This window comes from Oncorhynchus masou, chromosome 30 (genome assembly GCF_036934945.1).
Source record: "Oncorhynchus masou masou isolate Uvic2021 chromosome 30, UVic_Omas_1.1, whole genome shotgun sequence".
Taxonomy (NCBI): Eukaryota; Metazoa; Chordata; class Actinopteri; order Salmoniformes; family Salmonidae; genus Oncorhynchus; species Oncorhynchus masou.
In genome coordinates, this window is record NC_088241.1 from 9,014,998 (window position 1) to 9,035,661 (window position 20,664).

General features: G+C 44.9%; 2 protein-coding genes across 2 annotated transcripts; both read right to left on the reverse strand.

Annotated features, from left to right (window-relative positions):
- Window positions 1-849: 849 nt before the first annotated feature.
- On the reverse strand, window positions 850-14,853 carry LOC135521993 (vascular endothelial growth factor receptor 2-like). The gene is made up of 7 exons (XM_064947851.1): window positions 14,687-14,853; window positions 9,120-9,241; window positions 8,573-8,777; window positions 7,558-7,703; window positions 5,965-6,109; window positions 4,839-4,992; window positions 850-1,713 (listed from the first exon to the last, which is right to left on the reverse strand). Exons 1-7 carry the CDS (start codon window positions 14,742-14,744, stop codon window positions 1,626-1,628), a joined length of 918 nt encoding a protein of 305 aa, XP_064803923.1. The 5' UTR covers window positions 14,745-14,853; the 3' UTR covers window positions 850-1,625.
- A 1,145-nt stretch (window positions 14,854-15,998) lies between these two features.
- On the reverse strand, window positions 15,999-20,530 carry LOC135521992 (zinc finger protein 629-like). The gene is made up of 3 exons (XM_064947850.1): window positions 20,319-20,530; window positions 19,876-20,041; window positions 15,999-19,738 (listed from the first exon to the last, which is right to left on the reverse strand). Exons 1-3 carry the CDS (start codon window positions 20,343-20,345, stop codon window positions 18,258-18,260), a joined length of 1,674 nt encoding a protein of 557 aa, XP_064803922.1. The 5' UTR covers window positions 20,346-20,530; the 3' UTR covers window positions 15,999-18,257.
- Window positions 20,531-20,664: the final 134 nt, after the last annotated feature.

The window sequence follows — 20,664 nt, forward strand, 5'->3', positions numbered from 1 at the left end:
TCAAATGAAGAGCGCTTCAAATTTCCAAATGGTATTTTGATGAAGCATGACTGTTTTATGGACTTTTGGCTACACAGTTTTGACCTCAGCCTTTACACCTAGCAGCTAGGACACACAAATGGCCTGTAACAAGCCAGACGGTGGCTGGAGAAGGAGCTGCTGTGAAGACTTGAATAATCAGTTTAATAACATTATCCTCGCTGTGCTCTGTAGCGCGTGGACGGTACCCTTTAACAGAGTGTCATCATTAAACCACAGCATCTCCTTCCCGTTATTAACGGCAGCCTACCTTCAACCAGGCACACATAGTAAAACATCAACAGACAGTCCAGGCGTAATTAAATAAATAGTTATGAGAAGAGCCGTTATAGTGATAAGCGGTGAGGCAAATACGTTAAGGTTCGAAGGCAACCGAGGAGAAAATGAAAGAATGAAGTTGTAGCCTGGCTGGGAGAGGGAGAGTTATTAATGGTGCTGTAGGATGCCGTGGGGAATGAACCATGTGTAACCACATACATAGCCTCACTTAAAACAATGGGTAGATGCCTCAAGGTTGTCTGTCGGTCTTCTGTTATTGACTGGGCATATCATATGCAGGCTCTCTCTCCGTGGTTAGATGGCGTGTGTGAGGTGCAGTAAAGGTCAGCTGTAGAGGAAGGCCTTGCAGAATGGATAGGAAGTGGAGGGAACTGAGGTTACAGAGAGGATAGGAGGTCAAGAGGCTATTGGATTTACTGTATGTGTTCAAGCTTGTACCAGCATCCAGCTTTCACAGCATTGTCAATACTCCTCCCGCTCTCGATATGTCCTACATTTAAATCAATGATAAAAGACACTGGTGAATTACTATTAGAATGTCTCAAAGGAACTTTATATCATGAATATTAAAAGTACAGGAAATACAGCAAATAGATAGCTCTGAGGGTAATGTTTGAAAGTGCTTCAGTTGTCATTGGAATATAGAGATAGAAAATAATCTACAAGTGTACATCTTGTCTGTATACTTTGAAGTGCATCACCACTAGTATGCTACACAAGGTTATACATTTCCTTGAGAAAAAAAATCCACACCAATATTCTACACCACGTAAAAGTAGAGGGGAAAAGGCCCATTTGTGATACAGCAGAGTCACATTATATTTGCAACATAAGATACATTCCTTTTTGTGAGCCCAAGGCTGCAAAAGTGGTGGTGGTGGTGAGCAGTTTATCTCAAGGTAACCTCCTGAAACCGGTCTGCAGCTGCTCAGGGTTCACACAGTACAAAAGACTCCTCCCCCTCGCCTTGCCTCAGATAAGAAAGTGAATGTCAATTTTGCAGGTTGCGAGATCAATAAAAGAGAAAATTGCACACCTTTTGTTCAAGAACACTTCAGCCAACCCCGCTGGAAGCAAACCACCCCAGTAAAACAATCATTTGTCTCCCTCCTCTTACACGCAGCCAGCCTTTGATAATAGCTTCGATTTTACTCTGCATCCTGGCTCACTGCAACTCTGCATCCATAACCCAGGCACCTCTCCTCCCACCTCAACATCTTCCCTCCTTCCTATTCCTCACTCCCTTGCCCCCTTTACCATCTTTCTCCATTTGTTCCCCTACTTCTCCTCTCCATCTCTTGGCGCGGTCACACCAGTGGTTGTTTGTCTCCACTGGTAGAGGCCAGAGACTCCACACTGGCTGTGTAGATGGGCTTCTTCTGAGAGTGGTCATCACTGGAGGTAGAGAGAGGAGGAGGAGGGAAAGAGTGAGTTGCACCATTATATGTAAGTGGACTGCCCAGAGAACCCCAGAGGAGAGAAAGATAGAGAGTTTCACCATTATATGTAAGTGGACTGCCCAGAGAACCCCAGAGGAGAGAAAGATAGAGAGTTGCACCATTATGTGTAAGTGGACTGCCCAGAGAACCCCAGAGGAGAGAAAGATAGAGAGTTTCACCATTATGTGTAAATGGACTGCCCAGAGAACCCCAGAGGAGAGAAAGATAGAGAGTTGCACCATTATGTGTAAATTGACTGCCCAGAGAACCCCAGAGGAGAGAAAGATAGAGAGTTTCACCATTATGTGTAAATTGACTGCCCAGAGAACCCCAGAGGAGAGAAAGATAGAGAGTTTCACCATTATGTGTAAATGGACTGCCCAGATAACCCCAGAGGAGAGAAAGATAGAGAGTTTCACCATTATGTGTAAATGAACTGCCCAGAGAACCCCAGAGGAGAGAAATATAGAGAGTTTCACCATTATGTGTAAATTGACTGCCCAGAGATCCCCAGAGGAGAGAAAGACAAGTAAAAGAGAACAAATAGACTGCCAACCAGTAATCTACAGAATATACTGTAGGTCAAACACACAGATGTAGAGAGCAACCTAACCTCAATAGCTTCCATATATAAGACAGAATACCTATTACAGAAAGCATGTACTGTACTCATGTTGTTATCACTCTGATATGAGGTTGACCAACATAAGTTGTGGGTCACAATGTGTCTGATTACTGTGTATTTATTGTGATTTTAACAGGACCAACTATATGACCACAGTATCCTTACATGTTTTGCAAGAGTCTGGTGAAAACACATCCACATGAAAAAAATACTATAGTATAAATACTATAGTATGCATTGCAGTGATTTTGAGGACTACAGTCTGCAAAACACTACAGTGAATACTGTAGTACTTAGTAGAAGTATACTGTAGTATCTACAGTTAACTCTATCTACAGTATAAATACAGTAGTTAAACAAAACGTGTAGTATATACTACAGTAATTAATGTAGTGTTTTTGTAGACTGTAGTATAATGTAGTATTTACTGAAGTGTTTTTGCAGACATTACTGTAGTGTCCACTATAGTGTTTTGTTGTATTATCTTTTACATAGAAGTGGAGGCTTTCACTTAGAAAAAACCTACTAGAGAAATTCTAAGAGCACATTTTCCATAACCAGTAAGTAGGTAGGACTGGGGTCTGAACGTCAGCTCTTTTCTCTAACCTGTAAGTAGGTAGGACTGGGGTCTGAACGACAGCTCTTTTCTCTAACCTGTAAGTAGGTAGGACTGGGGTCTGAACGTCAGCTCTTTTCCATAACCAGTAAGTAGGTAGGACTGGGGTCTGAACGTCAGCTCTTTTCTCTAACCTGTAAGTAGGCAGGACTGGGGCCTGAACGTCAGCTCTTTTCTCTAACCTGTAAGTAGGTAGGACTGGGGTCTGAACGTCAGCTCTTTTCTCTAACCTGTAAGTAGGTAGGACTGGGGTCTGAACGTCAGCTCTTTTCTCTAACCAGTAAGTAGGTAGGACTGGGGTCTGAACGTCAGCTCTTTTCTCTAACCTGTAAGTAGGTAGGACTGGGGTCTGAACGTCAGCTCTTTTCTCTAACCAGTAAGTAGGTAGGACTGGGGCCTGAACGTCAGCTCTTTTCTCTAACCTGTAAGTAGGTAGGACTGGGGTCTGAACGTCAGCTCTTTTCTCTAACCTGTAAGTAGGTAGGACTGGGGTCTGAACGTCAGCTCATTTCTCTAACCTGTAAGTAGGTAGGACTGGGGTCTGAACGTCAGCTCTTTTCTCTAACCTGTAAGTAGGTAGGACTGGGGTCTGAACGTCAGCTCTTTCTCTAACCAGTTAATAAGTTGGTAGGACTGGGGTCTGAACGTCAGCTCTTTTCTCTAACCTGTAAGTAGGTAGGACTGGGGTCTGAACGTCAGCTCTTTTCTCCAACCTGTAAGTAGGTTGGACTGGGGTCTGAACGTCAGCTCTTTTCTCTAACCTGTAAGTAGGTAGGACTGGGGTCTGAACGTCAGCTCTTTTCTCTAACCTGTAAGTAGGTAGGACTGGGGTCTGAACGTCAGCTCTTTTCTCTAACATGTAAGTAGGTAGGACTGGGGCCTGAACGTCAGCTCTTTCTCTAACCAGTTAATAAGTTGGTAGGACTGGGGTCTGAACGTCAGCTCTTTTCTCTAACCTGTAAGTAGGTAGGACTGGGGCCTGAACGTCAGCTCTTTTCTCTAACCTGTAAGTAGGTAGGACTGGGGTCTGAACGTCAGCTCTTTTCTCTAACCTGTAAGTAGGTAGGACTGGGGTCTGAACGTCAGCTCTTTTCTCTAACCTGTCAGTAGGTAGGACTGGGGTCTGAACATCAGCTCTTTTCTCTAACCTGTCAGTAGGTAGGACTGGGGTCTGAACGTCAGCTCTTTTCTCTAACCTGTAAGTAGGTAGGACTGGGGTCTGAACGTCAGCTCTTTTCTCTAACATGTATGGAACACAATATATGGTCTATACTTGGCATGTAGGTTTTTTTTATTTATAGGTGGCACAAATTGGGATAGGGGAATGGGTAGGGAATATGCTAATTATATACTGTAGTTTTTACTTTAGTTTAAAAAGTGTTGTGTTTTTACAGACAATACTGTAGCATTTACTATAGTATTCTACAAAATACTACACATGATTGAGGGATACTACAGTGTGTAGTATAGTATTCTACAGTATACCACAGAATTCTATAGTAAGTACTGTAGTATTTTATAATAAACTGTAGTATTATTTCATGTGGGCAGGGAAGAGATCAGGGAGGAAGTCAGCGACTGAGTCTAGCTGGTCACCGCCACTGGGACATAGCGATCTACAAGAACACTAACACACACAGTAAATCCACCTGAGCCTTGGTACTATCGTAAGAGTCAGAGTGAAATATAAGGCAATAGATATAATATATTGGCCTGGCTATAATCTGGGATAAATGGAAGAGGGGAGGGGAAGGAGATAAGAGAACGGAGGGGACACACACACACACACACACACAGAGAGAGGTGAGGAGGGCACTGTGCCACAGAGCTCAGCACTCACATGGGTCCCTTGGTGCTCTTGGCCTGCTTGGCCCTGCGGACCAGGAAGACGGTGATAGACAGGATGAGCACCAGGAGAACCGCCCCCGCCACGGAGGTCATCAACACCAGGTTGGTGGAGTCGTACCAGGCTTGGTTGAGACGGCCGTTGGTGGCTGCAGGCCGGAGAGTCAGACACACCACAGTCTTTAATACCAGATGATTCACAGACAGGTTATTTTGTTAGCCTAGCTCCATACTGTCCATGTTGTCGTGTATCCAACTCTACTGGATAAAATGGTTATAATCTGACCCTGCTGGTCATCTATGAACGTTTGAATGTCTTGAAAAACAATCTGGCCTTAATGGCCACATGCATCTCCACCCGGTACAGCCAGAAGAGCCTGATTACTCTCTAGGTTTCTTCCTAGGTTCCTGCTTTTTAGGGAGTTTTTCCTAGCTACTTCATCTGCATAGCTTGCTCTCTGCGGTTTTAGGTTGGATGTCTGTAAAGCACTGTGACAACTGCTGATGTAAAAGGGCTGTATTAAATACATTTGATTGATTGAAAATAGTGTAAAATGAAGAGCAAATGATTGTTCACTACGATTATTCACTTCCACTTCATACTGAAGCAGTGTCTTCACTGTTATAAATGACATGCATCCACTTTGATTGGCGCAACTGACTTGGAGGCTAGATAATTGAAACGATTGTAATCGCAATGATTAAAGTTGACACTATATTGGCGATATGATCGTGTGGAAAAACCCATGACCATTAATGCAGCGTAATCATCTCGCAGGTCGCTGATAAAAATGAACAATGATCAGTATGATAAATTGGATTAGCTGTAACGTAATGAGTCTTCTTCTTCAGTGACATATTTAGTGTCCTAAGACACGTCCTCTGCAGTGGCCAGTTCCTCTCCTCCATCACATAGCCGTAAGACCCTCGCCTTCACGGGAGCCTCTCGCTAGACACTCCTCTGTACCCCTCCTCTACATATGTGTATTGGCCCTAACATCTGTACCTCTCACCCTCCCTCTTGTCCTTCCTGCATTCTAACCCCTACACATAATGTCCCTCTTCATAACCCCTGACCCCTGTAGTCCCCCCCCCTTCCTAACCCCTGACCTTCTACCTACCTGTCAGCACAGTTATGGAGATGGTGCTGCTCTTCTTCAGGCTGGACAGAGTGGGATGCTCAGCCATGCAGGTGTAGTCTCCACCATCCTCCATCCTCACATTCTTCAGCCTCAGCTTGGAGGAGGGCACGATCCAGTCATCTCCCTGTTAGAGGGAAGGATGGTGGGTGAGAGAGAGAGAGGGGTGCGAATGGAGGAGAAAGCGAGCGAACGAGTCAAGAAAACGTTTCTCAGTGGAGTTACAGTATGTGTGTCCCTTTGAGAGAAGTGATAAACTCCCGGACAAGGTGTATTTACATGAACAGTAAACCCACTGAATAAATTCCACATAAACCCCATTCACTGACCTAGATGGGGAAATCAGCAAAGAATAGCACGGCAACACTGTTAACAACACATAATGAGAAAACGGGAGGCACTGTGGACACAGAACTAGCTGCTGGGCTATTATTAAGAGGGAGAGTTAGACACAGTAGGGGAGAAATAATAGGAGAAACAGAATAGAAACAAACCCCAAAAAAGACATTACACCATGCAAATGATTTGGCTCCTGGGATCTCCCATTTTCCTGCCAAGAAAGTACATTTCAATTTGAATGAGGGGCTGAATTAAGAGGATTTCCAGGAAAGACCAGGTTTGGCCAAAACAGCATTCTGTATGCAAATCCACTGGCTCAGATGCATCTAGCCTCCTACCTGCCTCCCTTTGACATTACTAGAGACCAGGACTGTGCAGTCAGTCAGCTGCTGTCCATCAAATGGCCCATACTGTTTGTTTCTCTGCCCCTATAATTCCTCCCATCCCCATCCTTGAATACTTTCTACCACTTGTCTAGACCTCATTAAACTATTAATCCTCTGAGTGGACAAGCTGCTCTCCAGAAAGAGGAGGGCCCAAACCAGGGAATAACATGAATATTGAGCACCTCTTATGGTGCTGAGAGAGAAAGAGGAGACAGAGATGTATAAACAGTTATGCAAATAGTTCTGAATGTGTGGACAGAACAGTTCAAAAGGTAGATGGAGGATATTCACAGTGACGGATATTGGAGGGTGGAGGGGTATTCTTTCTAAAGACATTCAAATTCAGAAAAAATTTATTAAAATGAGGACTAAGTTGATTTTAAAGGTGTGAAATTGCATCAGGTCTGAAATAGTGGACCCACAATGTGCTGAAGTAGTGATACCTTATTTTACCACTAGGGAGCAGCAAATCAATTCACCAAGGTCTTATTGTTGCCTGCATGGCCATTCGGGAGTTTGACATTTAGCATTGAGAGGTCTTAATTCCCCTGGGTATTTGGTTTGTGGCTTTGGTAACAGCAAGTTGAATAATTCAACAATGGTTAACAGAACATTGAAAAATCATTAGGAATCTATCAACAGATTGGCTTTCAGGTTGCCACTTGTCTAGACCTCATTAAACTATTAATCCTCTGAGTGGACAAGCTGCTCTCCAGAAAGAGGAGGGCCCAAACCAGGGAATAACAATGAATACTGAGCACCTCTTATGGTGCTGAGAGAGAAAGAGGAGCAGGACAGAGAGTGAGAGATCGAGCGATAGAAGGCCAGATCCTGACAGGCCCAAACTCACATATTTCTGCCAGAAGTATTGTGGTGCCTCAGAGGCTGTGGTGGAACACTCCACCTCTACGTCTTCGCCTAGTGTCACAAGCAGGTTTTCCTTGATGAACCTCCGGCTGGAGGAGGACACATCGTACACAGACAGCTCACGCATGTCTGAACAGGGGATCAGAAACACAGCAGGTTCAGGCAGAAATCAAGAAGAATGCATGTGTGATGGTTTTAAGAGGTTTGAGTGTGTGTGTGCAGCTGTGCACACAGTGTACAAACATGCATAGACATCAGTCAACAGAGTCATATCCTTGAGCATACTGCAGTATTGTGCCTCAAATCCTCTACAAATTGCCCATGAGGGAACAATCAGATAATGGTAATTGCCTTCATCTTCCTAAGTCCTCACAATGGTGCACTATGGAGTGTGAAGGTTCATTTTCTCCCTCTCTACGTCAATGGAACCATCTCCATGTGCCTTGGGCTCTCTCCTTCTGTCCACATAAATAATTCCCCATTATCGATTGCTCCACAGGCAAAGAAGCCTATCAAAAGACGTGACGGTCGATTTGATCGCCCCTGTAGCGGAAGGGAAAATAGGCCTCACGCTATGACCACCATTTCATGTGCCTTGTATAGTACAATATGTCTCTTCTTCTGGTTATTTGTATTTCTATTCCCCTGTGAATTTCCATTTCTGGAACATTGTTTTTGAAAACAAGGAGAATGGATATACTGTATGGTGGAGTGGATAGCAGGCGCTCCTCCTGGAGAGCTACAACTGGGTGTGCAGGGGTTTGTTCCAGCACTACACTTACCCACCGGATTCAGCTAATCAAGGTTCTAGGGAGCAGCTGATACAAATCAGGTGTATTAAAGCAGGGTTGTACTAAAAGTCTGCATGCCCAGCAGCTCTCCAGGAGGTTTGGTCTTTCCTGCTGTGCCAATTTATTGGCCATCGCGCCATTTTAAAAACAAAACAAAAACAGCTGTTCCAGACATGCTTGTAACTATATAGCCCACCCCATACTCACAGTTGATGGTGATAGCCAGGGGCTGGGAGGAGTTGTCGGTTGCCGTGGCGTTGTCTGCGACACAGCGGTAGAGTCCCTGGTGGAAGTAGCTGTGGATGCTGAGGATGGACAGAAGCAGTTGGCTCGCCTCACGCCTCAAGATAACACCAGGGATACATCGGCGGTACATGGACTCCTCCTCCAGTCGATACCATTTATTCATGTACTGATGAAGAGTAGGAGAGAGAGGAACAGTGAGAGAGAGAAACAGAGATTTACCTCATCTGCAAACAGCAGTCATATGTGGGACTGGCACAGTGATATGAGTAGTAGTGAGAATGATTCCCTTCTTGGTCTGAACACATTGGTAATTTTATATACAATAAAAATGATAAAGCTGAGCCCTGTTGACATAAACATACTGCACTAACTGAAGTCGAGTTCAAGTCATGTTTCGATAAGTGTAGAGCCTCAACACGCTTTACTTCACATAGTACAGCAACAGAATTGGCAATCATACAACCCAATTAGAAGTACAGTCAGAGGTAGAAGTAGCCTGTGTCCTGACCTTGGAAAACTTCTCAAAGTGGACTTGGCTGGTGTTGAGCTCCGAGTCAGAAAGCAGACATTCCAGGGTGACTTCATCGTTCTCCAGAACAGGCTTGTCTGGTCCCTTTATGACCAGGGCCGCTAGACAGCACAGAATAAGACAACAAAGACTAAATCAACCACATCATCATACACTTTAGTTGTTGTTTGGCTAATCTCGTCCCATGGCTGGTAGTAGACAAGATTATTGTTTAGCCCACCTATTGCTAGAGTCATTCCAGTGGGGTTTCTTTGTTGAGAAATATTTTGATACACTTCAGTGGATGGGCTGGTGCACCTAACATTAGGCCACATATAGGGCATTAGACTGGGCTGGTGCACCTAACATTAGACCACATACAGGGCATTAGACTGGGCTGGTGCACCTAACATTAGACCACATATAGGGCATTAGACTGGGCTGGTGCACCTAACATTAGAACATTAGACTGGGCTGGTGCACCTACCATTAGAGCATTAGACTGGGCTGGTGCACCTAACATTAGAGCATTAGACTGGGCTGGTGCACCTAACATTAGAGCATTAGACTGGGCTGGTGCACCTAACATTAGAGCATTAGACTGGGCTGGTGCACCTAACATTATAGCATTAGACTGGGCTGGTGCACCTAACATTAGACCACATATAGGACATTAGACTGGGCTGGTGCACCTAACATTAGACCACATATAGGACATTAGACTGGGCTGGTGCACCTAACATTAGGCCACATATAGACTGGGCTGGTTCACCTAACATTAGACCACATATAGGGCATTAGATGGGCTGGTGCACCTAACATTAGACCACATATAGGGCATTAGATGGGCTGGTGCACCTAACATTAGACCACATATAGGGCATTAGATGGGCTGGTGCACCTAACATTAGACCACATATAGGGCATTAGATGGGCTGGTGCACCTAACATTAGACCACATACAGGGCATTAGACTGGGCTGGTGCACCTAACATTAGACCACATACAGGGCATTAGACTGGGCTGGTGCACTTAACATTAGACCACATATAGGACATTAGACTGGGCTGGTGCACCTAACATTAGACCACATATAGGGCATTAGACTGGGCTGGTGCACCTAACATTAGACCACATATAGGGCATTAGATGGGCTGGTGCACCTAACATTAGACCACATATAGGGCATTAGATGGGCTGGTGCACCTAACATTAGGCCACATATAGGGCATTAGATGGGCTGTTGCACCTAACATTAGGCCACATATAGGGCATTAGATGGGCTGGTGCACCTAACATTAGGCCACATATAGGGCATTAGATGGGCTGGTGCACCTAACATTAAACCACATATAGGGCATTAGACTGGGCTGGTGCACCTAACATTAGACCACATACAGGGCATTAGACTGGGCTGGTGCACCTAACATTAGGCCACATACAGGGCATTAGACTGGGCTGGTGCACCTAACATTAGAGTATTAGACTGGGCTGATGCACCTAACATTAGAGCATTAGACTGGGCTGGTGCACCTAACATTAGGCCATATACAGGGCATTAGACTGGGCTGGTGCACCTAACATTAGAGCATTAGACTGGGCTGGTGCACCTAACATTAGACCACATATAGGGCATTAGATGGGCTGGTGCACCTAACATTAGACCACATATAGGGCATTAGACTGGGCTGGTGCACCTAACATTAGGCCACATAGGGCATTAGACTGGGCTGGTGCACCTAACATTATGGCATTAGACTGGGCTGGTGCACCTAACATTAGAGCATTAGACTGGGCTGGTGCACCTAACATTAGGCCACATAGGGCATTAGACTGGGCTGGTGCACCTAACATTAGGCCACATATAGGACATTAGACTGGGCTGGTGCACCTAAAATTATGGCATTAGACTGGGCTGGTGCACCTAACATTAGGCCACATAGGGCATTAGACTGGGCTGGTGCACCTAAAATTATGGCATTAGACTGGGCTGGTGCACCTAACATTAGGCCACATAGGGCATTAGACTGGGCTGGTGCACCTAACATTAGGCCACATATAGGACATTAGACTGGGCTGGTGCACCTAACATTAGGCCACATAGGGCATTAGACTGGGCTGGTGCACCTAACATTAGGCCACATAGGGCATTAGACTGGGCTGGTGCACCTAACATTATAGCATTAGACTGGGCTGGTGCACCTAACATTAGGCCACATAGGGCATTAGACTGGGCTGGTGCACCTAACATTATAGCATTAGACTGGGCTGGTGCACCTAACATTAGAGCATTAGACTGGGCTGGTGCACCTAACATTAGGCCACATAGGGCATTAGACTGGGCTGGTGCACCTAACATTAGAGCATTAGACTGGGCTGGTGCACCTAACATTAGAGCATTAGACTGGGCTGGTGCACCTAACATTAGGCCACATAGGGCATTAGATGGGCTGGTGCAGCAGCTTATTGTTTGAGTGAAAAATACAATGTTTTATTTTTATACAAGTGCTTCCTTTTCCTTCTTGTTGACTGGTTCAAACCAGGCTGGCAATGAGCCAAACACAGCCAGATGAACAACAGGTTTGTCTACTTGACTAGGAGATGCTGGTAATAAAAGGTAGGTAGGAGGTCCCCTGCTGGACAAAGCGTTTTAGTGCAAAAACACATACAAACCACAAACTTGAATTACTTGAACAACACGTTGAAAGCACACCATTTCATGGGGATGACTGTGGCATTATCGATCCACACCATGGACAATGCTGAAGAAAAGCAATTGGAAACATGTTTTTAGATAGTGACAAAAAACTAAACAGTGACTTAAATTGCTTTTCTCCACAGGCGTTGAGTCTCCAAGGTAAATCAAATCCCATGGAATTGGAATGAGGTGCAGAGATTCATGTGATTTGTCACACTTTCAATTTGTATTCAAATAATTGGCTTTTCAGGGGAGTTCCGCTCTCAATTAATAATTGAATCGATTACCCAGGCATAAACAGAGACAATATTAAAAAATATATATAAACTCAGCAAAAACAAGAAACGTCCCTTATTCAGGACCCTGTGTCTTTCAAAGATAATTTGTAAAAATCCAAATGAATTCACAGATCTTCAATGTAAAGGGTTTAAACACTGTTTCCCATGCTTGTTCAATTAACCATAAACAATTAATGAACATGTGGAACGGTCGTTAAGACACTAACAGCTTACAGACGGTAGGCAATTAAGGTCACAGTTATGAAAACTTAGGACACTAAAGAGGTCTTTCTACTGACTCTGAATAACACCAAAAGAAAGATGCCCAGGGTCCCTGCTCATCTGCGTGAACATGCCTTAGGCATGCTGCAAGGAGGCATGAGGACTGCAGATGTGGCCAGGGAAATACATTGCAATGTCTGTACTGTGAGACGCCTAAGACGGCACTACAGGGAGACATGATGGACAGCTGATCGTCCTTGCAGTGGCAGACCACGTGTAACAACACCTGCACAGGATTGGTACATCTGAACATCACACCTGCGGGACAGGTACAGGATGGCAACAACAACTGCCCGAGTTACACCAGGAATGCACAATCCCTCCATCAGTGCTCAGACTGTCCGCAATAGGCTGAGAGGCTGGACTGAGGGCTTGTAGGTCTGTTGTAAGGTAGGTCCTGACCATACATCACCGGCAACAACGTCGACTATGGGCACAAACCCACCGTCGCTGGACCAGACAGGACTGGCAAAAAGTGCTCTTCACTGATGAGTTGCGGTTTTGTCTCACCAGAGGAGATGGTCGGATTCGCGTTTATCGTTGAAGGAATGAGCCTTAACACCGAGGTCTGTACTCTGGAGCGAGATCGATTTGGAGGTGGAGGGTCCGTCATGGTCTGGGGCGGTGTGTCACAGCATCATCAGACTGAGCTTGTTGTCATTGCAGGGAAGACATCCTCCTCCCTCATGTGGTACCCTTCCTGCAGGCTCATCCTGACATGACCCATCATGACAATGCCACCAGCCATACTGCTCGTTCTGTGCGTGATTTCCTGTAAGACAGGAATGTCAGTGTTCTGCCATGGCCATCTCAATCCCATTGAGTACGTCTGAGACCTGTTGGATCGGAGGGTGAGGGCTAGGGCCATACCCCACAGAAATGTCTGGGAATTTGCAGGTGCCTTGGTGGAAGAATGGGGTAACATCTCACAACAAGAACTATATTGGTGCAGTCCATGAGGAGGAGACGCACTTAATTAAGTACTTAATGCAGCTGGTGGCCACACCAGATACTGACTGTTACTTTTGATTTTGACCCCCCCAATTGTCATACTTGAGTAAAAGTAAAGATGCCTTTATAAAAAAATACTCAAGTAAAAGTCACGCAGTATACTACTTGAGTAAAAGTCTAAAAGCATTTGGTTTTAAATATACTTAAGTATCAAAAGTAAATGTAATTGCTAAAATCTACTTAAGTATCAAAAGTAAATGTAATTGCTAAAATCTACTTAAGTATCAAAAGTAAATGTAATTGCTAAAATCTACTTAAGTATCAAAAGTAAAAGTAAAACTATGAATCATTTCAAGTTCCTTACATTAAACAAACCGGATGGCAGTGGTGGAAAAAGTACCCAATTGTTACACTTAAGTAAAAGTATAGATACCTTAATAGAAAGTTACTCAAGTAAAAGTGGAAGTCACCCAGTAAAATACTACTTGAGTAAAAGTCTAAAGGTATTTGGTTCTAAATATACTAAAGTATCAACATTAAAAATCACTTCAAATTCCTTATATTAAGCAAAGCAGACGGCACCATTTTCTTGTTTTGAAAATGTACGGATAGCCAGGGGCACACTCCAACACTCAAGACATCATTTACAGATGTAAGGATAGCCAGGGGCACACTCCAACACTCAGACATTATTTACAGATAGACAGGGGCAGACTCCAACACTCAGACATTATTTACAGATAGCCAGGGGCACACTCCAACACTCAGACATTATTTACAGATAGCCAGGGGCACACTCCAACACTCAGACATTATTTACAGATAGCCAGGGGCAGACTCCAACACTCAGACATTATTTACAGATAGCCAGGGGCACACTCCAACACTCAGACATTATTTACAGATAGCCAGGGGCCACTCCAACACTCAAGACATTATTTACAAACAATGCATTTGTGTTTAGTGAGTCACAGATCAGGGGCAGTAGGGATGACCAGGCATTCTCTTGATAAGTGAATTTGACCATTTTTCTGTCCTGCTAAGCATTCAAAATGTACTTTTGGGTGTCAGGGACAATGTATGGAGTAAAAAGTACATTGTTTTCTTTAGGAAAGTAGTGAAGAAAAAAATTGTCAAAAATATAAATCGTAATGTACAGAACCTCAAAAAACTACTTTAGTAGTAATTTCAAGTATTTCTACAACACGACTGTTGCCAAATAAACTAACTTGAAGGACAATGCTGAACAGAGTTCACATTTGCAGTTGAATTAAAACGAGTAAGCCTACATAAAATGTAAGTGTATAGAGAGAGTAGAATAAAATTCACTCAGTTAAAGTAAATAAAATTATATTTACCAATACTGCTGTGAGCATGTGCAATTACTAAAATCGCAAAGAGTATAAAACCTCTCATGTTTGTTATTGGATTCTGGGTATTGATGAGTATTCCCACTCTGCTTCACTGTCTGTATCCAAATAATGCACATCCGTCTGTCGAAAGGAACGTCTGGCACTGTACTTATTGATACTGGAGGAGGCGTGGCTTCCAGGATTGTCTTTCTTTCGAAGTCTGGAAACAAGCTTTACACACGTGTGTATATGTATATATATATATATATATATACACACACACACACCTCTTTCTTTCCACGTGCCGACTGTTTTTATTAGTGTTTTTTTCTGTTAGGTTTTAAATAACTGTTCTCCACTGTTGTAGATATTAAGTAAAAACAAGACGTGTATATATTGATAACAATGGGAGTATACGCTCCAACTACCAATCACTTGTTAGTGCGTCACTTGTCTCCGTGTCCTCAGGATGTTGACGTAGTTTCACGCAGGTCAGTGCTATACGGATCATTGGAAAGTCCCTACCCTAACCACAACACGTACCTAATATTTTAAAATCCTACTTTAATGACCGTGTCATGCCTGGTTCTCCAACCCGGTTCCTGGAGAGCTACCCTCCTGTAGTTTTTCGCTCAGGACGGTAGCTCACCAGGATCATGATTGGAGAGACGTACTGCCATCTATAGGTCAATTACCTATCATTAACCAAACCTGTCCCGACTTCAGGTGGGTCCGAAAATGGTTCCGTTTACACTTAATTACATATCATGACAAGTGGAAGGACGCTCTTTACCCATGAATGACTGTTCTGCGTCGCCTGATTTTACGCAGCACTTGAGATCGTTTCAGCGCGACCAAATAAACACTTGCAAGACCTATAACAAAATAATCTCTTACCAAAAGGTACTGTGAAATGCTGTTGAGTTTCGAGGAACCGTGAACAAACTTGAAACAGAGCCTTTTCATGGACACATTTTGATTTGTCATACTCCCAAGAACGCCCTTCTCATACGTTTTTCATTTTTCTGTTTCTAGTAAACCAATTCTGCTATTTCTGTAGTGTCATCACTAGTGGCTTGTCATGCTATATGTCTGATATAAGATCTCCCAGATAATTGTACAAGCCTTGCCTGTTGTTGGGAATCCCAGCTGACCGTGGTTTTAGTATCAGTTTATACCAGTTAGTAAACATCTGAGACACTCAGAAGCACATCTTGGACCAGAGGCTGGAATGAAATTATCATTACAAAAGGCCCTATAGATTATATTTTTAAACAACCCTGAATGACCGAGGGCAATAATTTACTGAAAACTGGTCTACTTGGAAAAACAGATGGATATATAAAATGTATTTTGACAGGGAGACATCTCTTTTACAGATGAGCCCTGTCTGTATACATACACACTATATACATCAATATAGACAAATATTCACATCAACACACAATCATAGAAAACCAACACAATCTTCGGTAAAAAAGTCCTCAATCAGACTTGTGAACTTCCCTAGAGGCTACAGAATACCAAAGAAGGGAAGTTGGCCATACAGAAGTTTCAATAGTTTCAGTGTCTGGAAAATAAAGACCACAGGCAACAGTAACATTTGAAATAGTGGGAGGCAACACAGATATCTAGATCAATAGTTCAACCTTTTTCAGTAACTGGACCCCCACCTGAATTGTGCTCGGTCTGGACTACTCCTGAAGCACAGGGGGTTGGTGGCACCTTCATTTGGTAGGATACGCTCATGATAATGGCTGGAGCGGAATGGTATCAAATACATCAAACAAATGGTTTTCATGCGTTTGATTCCATTCCATTCCATTTACTCCATTCCGGCCATTATCATGAGCCATCCTCCCCTCAGCAGCCTCCACTGCTGAAATACCCCCTCATGTGCATTTTACCAGTATTTTCTCAAGTACTCCCTGTGGATAGGCCAAGTACTCCCAGTGGTCCTAGTACCACTGGTTGGGAACCACTGATCTAGAGAAGGGTGTCAAACTCATTCCATGGAGGTCCTAGTGTCTACAGATTTTTGTCTTTTCCTTTCAATTAAGCCCAAGACAACCACATGTGGAGAGTTCCTTACTAATTAGTGACCGCAATTCATAAATCAAGGACAAGGGAGCAGCTAAAACCCGAAGACACTCGGACCTCCGTGGACAGACTAGTTTCAGTGTCTGTGTTTCTGCTGCTATGTTTCTAAATGTCCACTAGGTGGAGATCTGAAGCAATAGAAAAAGGTCAACAAACCACGTGTCTCTGAGAAATGATCCTGATAAAAAATATACTTTGTATAAGAAATATCTTCCAACAGTGAAGATATTGATCCTCAATAAAAATCACTAAACCACTAACATATCAGTTGTCATGAAGTTTAGTACAGTGTGGTTTATGCAAATATATGTATTTTTTATGTACTAGAATGATCTAATCTGAGATCAAGGCACAATGAGCTAAATAGATAAACTGATATACACAAGTATAAGGGCCTATAGACATACAATATCAGTTTCTATTATTACAAAATATATATTACATAATGATGCTAAATACAACATATCCTCGCTTCTGCACTTAATTTTTATGTATTATTTAACCTTTATGTAACTAGGCAAGTCAATTAAGAACAAATTCTTATTTACGGCTTACCCCGCCCAAACCCCTTACCCGGACGACGCTGGACAATTGTGCGCTGCCCTATGGGACAATGTCTTACAGTGTCATATATTTGAGATTATGTTATCTGTGGATTTTGCTAAACCAGTAAAATAAATAAATAATCCAAAGCTCTCAAATATCATCTTTAGTAGCCTAATCATGGTACTTTACTTTTGTTACCCCTTTTTCTCCCCAATTTCGGGGTATCCAATTGTTTAGTAGCTACTATCTTGTCTCATCGCTACAACTCCCGTACGGGCTCGGGAGAGACGAAGGTTGAAAGTCATGCGTCCTCCGATACACAACCCAACCAAGCCGCACTGCTTCTTAACACAGTGCGCATCCAACCCGGAAGTCAGCCGCACCAATGTGTCGGAGGAAACACTGTGCACCTGGCGACCTTGGTTAGCGCACAGCGCCCGACCCGCCACAGGAGTCGCTGGTGGGCGATGAGACAAGGACATCCCTACCGGCAAAGCCCTCCACAACCCGGATGACGCTAGGCCAATTGTGCATCGCCCAACGGACCTCCCGGTCGCGGCCGGTTACGACAGAGCCTGGGCGCGAACCCAGGGTCTCTGGTGGCACAGCTGGTGCTGCAGTACAGAGGAGGCCGGTACTTGACTTTTTTTGACAAAGAGAAAATTGGACTCACAAAATGTGAAAACTATCGCAAAAGACTTCCTTAGGCCTGGAGTGCATCTTTTAAAGTGGAATTCAATCTTAAATATGTCATAGATCCTATTGATAGACACTTAATTTTTTACTTTGTCTTCTCACCCTCCCTTCACCAACATGCCTTTACACATTTTCCTCCTCGATGAGCCTCAAGCTTTTGGCCTCTTCTCACCTCTCCATGTTCCCATTCCAGTTCTCACCTCTCCCTTAGCCTTTGATCCAACAATCTACTGCATCAAGCTTCCATCTCTCCCTCCCCCTCAGTGTCCCCCAGGTCATCCTCCTCTACCCCTTCTGTGGAGTAGTGCTCCAGAGTTTGGTGTCTGTTTCTGGAGGGAGCGTCCCCAAAACGCAGCCCACAGTCCTCACAGGTGTACAGCTGAGCCCTCCCTTCCCTGCTACTGTCTGGTTCTGCTCTTCCGGAGGGGATCTTCACACCGCTAGACTGGAACTGGGGCTCTTTGTCTGAGGTTATAGTCAGACCTGACCCTGGAGGAGCAAGGAGAGACCCAGGGGAAAGGATTTTGGTCGGGGCAGGAGTAATGCTAGAGCACACGTCAGTATGGGGGCTGTTGCATATCCTGTTTGGATTGGCACTGGGGTGTCCCACAGCAGCTGAGCTGCCTAGACTCTGGCTCCCCCTATGGGACCCACCGGCTCCTCCACCCCCTCCCATATCCGACACCATCCCATGGACAGTGCGCTGGTGGAAGCGGATGCCGGAGCGGTTGGAGAAGCCCTTCCCACAGAGGCTGCACACAAACGGCCGTTCCCCAGTGTGGATCCTAGTGTGGATCTTCAGTGCCCCCGACTGGGTGAAGCACTTCCCACACTGGGTGCAGCGGTAGGGCTTCTCACCTGTGTGGGTCCTTTGGTGGGCCCGGACCCCGGCCAGGTGGGGGAAGCCCCTCCCACAGTAGGTGCAGGTATAGGGTCTCTCCCCAGTGTGGATGCGACGGTGGATCTTCAACGCTCCCGACTGGCTGAAACTCTTGCCGCAGTCAGGGCATGAGTAGGGCCGGGCGCCGGTGTGTACGTTGAGGTGGATGCGGAGGTTGGAGTGGGAGTTGAAGGCGCGCCCGCACTCGGTGCACAGAAAGCCGCCAGCCTTGTGAGCGTGCTGGGTGCGCTGGTGCTGTAGCAGCTGAGAGGGTCGGGGGAAGGAGGCTGGACAGTGCATGCATGGGTGTAGGGTGGGGGACACTGTGGTCACCCCTCCAACATGGTTCTGGGGGGGTTTGTGGCCCTGCTGGTGGCGGAGGAGCTGGGAGCAGGAGGGGAAGGAATGCTGGCAGGACAGGCAGGGGAAGGTGCCAGGGGACAGGCCATGGTGGGAGTGGTGGTGGGGCAGGCAGGTGGTAAGTGGGCAGTGGTGGTAGTGGGTGTGTGTCTGGGAGAAGGGAAAGTCTGCTGCCCCCTGTTGGTGGTGCAGTAGCTGGGTGCAGGTCTGGAAGCCCCGGCGGCAGCAGAAACAAGGGAAGGTGGGGATTTGGGGCAGGGGGCTTGGTGAAGAAGTACCCTGGGTAGTGAGAGTGGTAGGGGCTGGGCTCTGGGTGCTGGTCTCCTTGGCCTGACTCTGGGGCTGACTGAGCTCTGGGCTGTAGGTGCTGCTGGGCTCGGGCTGTGAGGACACAGTGCCTCTGGGCTTTATGGTCTGGAAGGAGGAAAATGAGGAAGAGTATGGGCAGCCAGGGCAAGTGCAGGTATGGTGCTGAGCTGTGTGCAAGTGGGGGAAAAGACAAAAGCAAGAAAATAGATTTATTATAAAGCCAGACAAGCCATTACCTATGAAAACAAAAGTTTCCTTAGTATTCCCTGTCCTTTCCTATTACTCCACAATGTTCTCCACTCACCTTGTCCACTGATGTCTCTGGCCTCTCTAATGCTCTCTGCCTGGGCCTGGACCTGTCTGGGCTGGGCTGAGCCTGCTGGTGGGGCATCTTTTAGCCCCAGAGCCCCCCCAGACACCATCAGGTCTCCAATGAACTGGTGCATCTCCAACCAGGAGCATGGGTCATGCTGGGTGGGGAAATGAAGAGGAAGGATAGGTGTCAATTGTAAATAGCAATGAGATTGCTTAAACTACAACATGTTTAATTTGTAACTTACATATACATTAGCAATAGTTAACAGTTTAACAAATATTTAAACTGTATTATATATATTTTTTACAATAATACTTTTTTAATCCAAGACTGATTTTTGGTTCCTTTCTTATTATGGATACAAATAGGCTACACAATCATATTCTCACTTCTTCAAAATATGCATTTTATTGACAGGCCTGTATACTTACGCTCACAGCGAACTTGTCTTTGTCCATGTAGAATAATGTGTACAGTTATACAAAGTTTTTGCCGTCTGTTCGTTTCATCAGCCTACATTGCTCGAAGCAAGAGAAAGGAATTTGAGCTTCGTAACCCAACGGTCTTTCGATCGACACTGAAAGGGATATATATTGCAAGCTGTTGTGTTCTTTACGCCCGCCACATTTCCCTACTTGTGTTATCTTCGCCGGATTTGACAAATTATTTCCGGGCTTTCTTACCATGTGACAATATTTGTAGTCTTTTCTTCAACCGAGCTCTGTACTGTGCGCATTAGCACTATCCAACTGTCTCGAGGAGGTAGGGCTATATAAT

Coding starts and splice junctions, on each gene's coding strand:
- LOC135521992 (XM_064947850.1), bottom strand. CDS start 20,345: ATGGACAAAGACAAGTTCGCTGTGAGC. Junction 20,042..20,318: donor AAGACAAGTTCGCTGTGAGC/GTAAGTATACAG, acceptor TTCCCCACCCAG/CATGACCCATGCTCCTGGTT. Junction 19,739..19,875: donor CAGAGACATCAGTGGACAAG/GTGAGTGGAGAA, acceptor ACTTGCACACAG/CTCAGCACCATACCTGCACT.
- LOC135521993 (XM_064947851.1), bottom strand. CDS start 14,744: ATGAGAGGTTTTATACTCTTTGCGATTTTAGTAATTGCACATGCTCAC. Junction 8,778..9,119: donor ACTTTGAGAAGTTTTCCAAG/GTCAGGACACAG, acceptor ACTCTTCATCAG/TACATGAATAAATGGTATCG. Junction 7,704..8,572: donor CCTGGCTATCACCATCAACT/GTGAGTATGGGG, acceptor TCCCCTGTTCAG/ACATGCGTGAGCTGTCTGTG.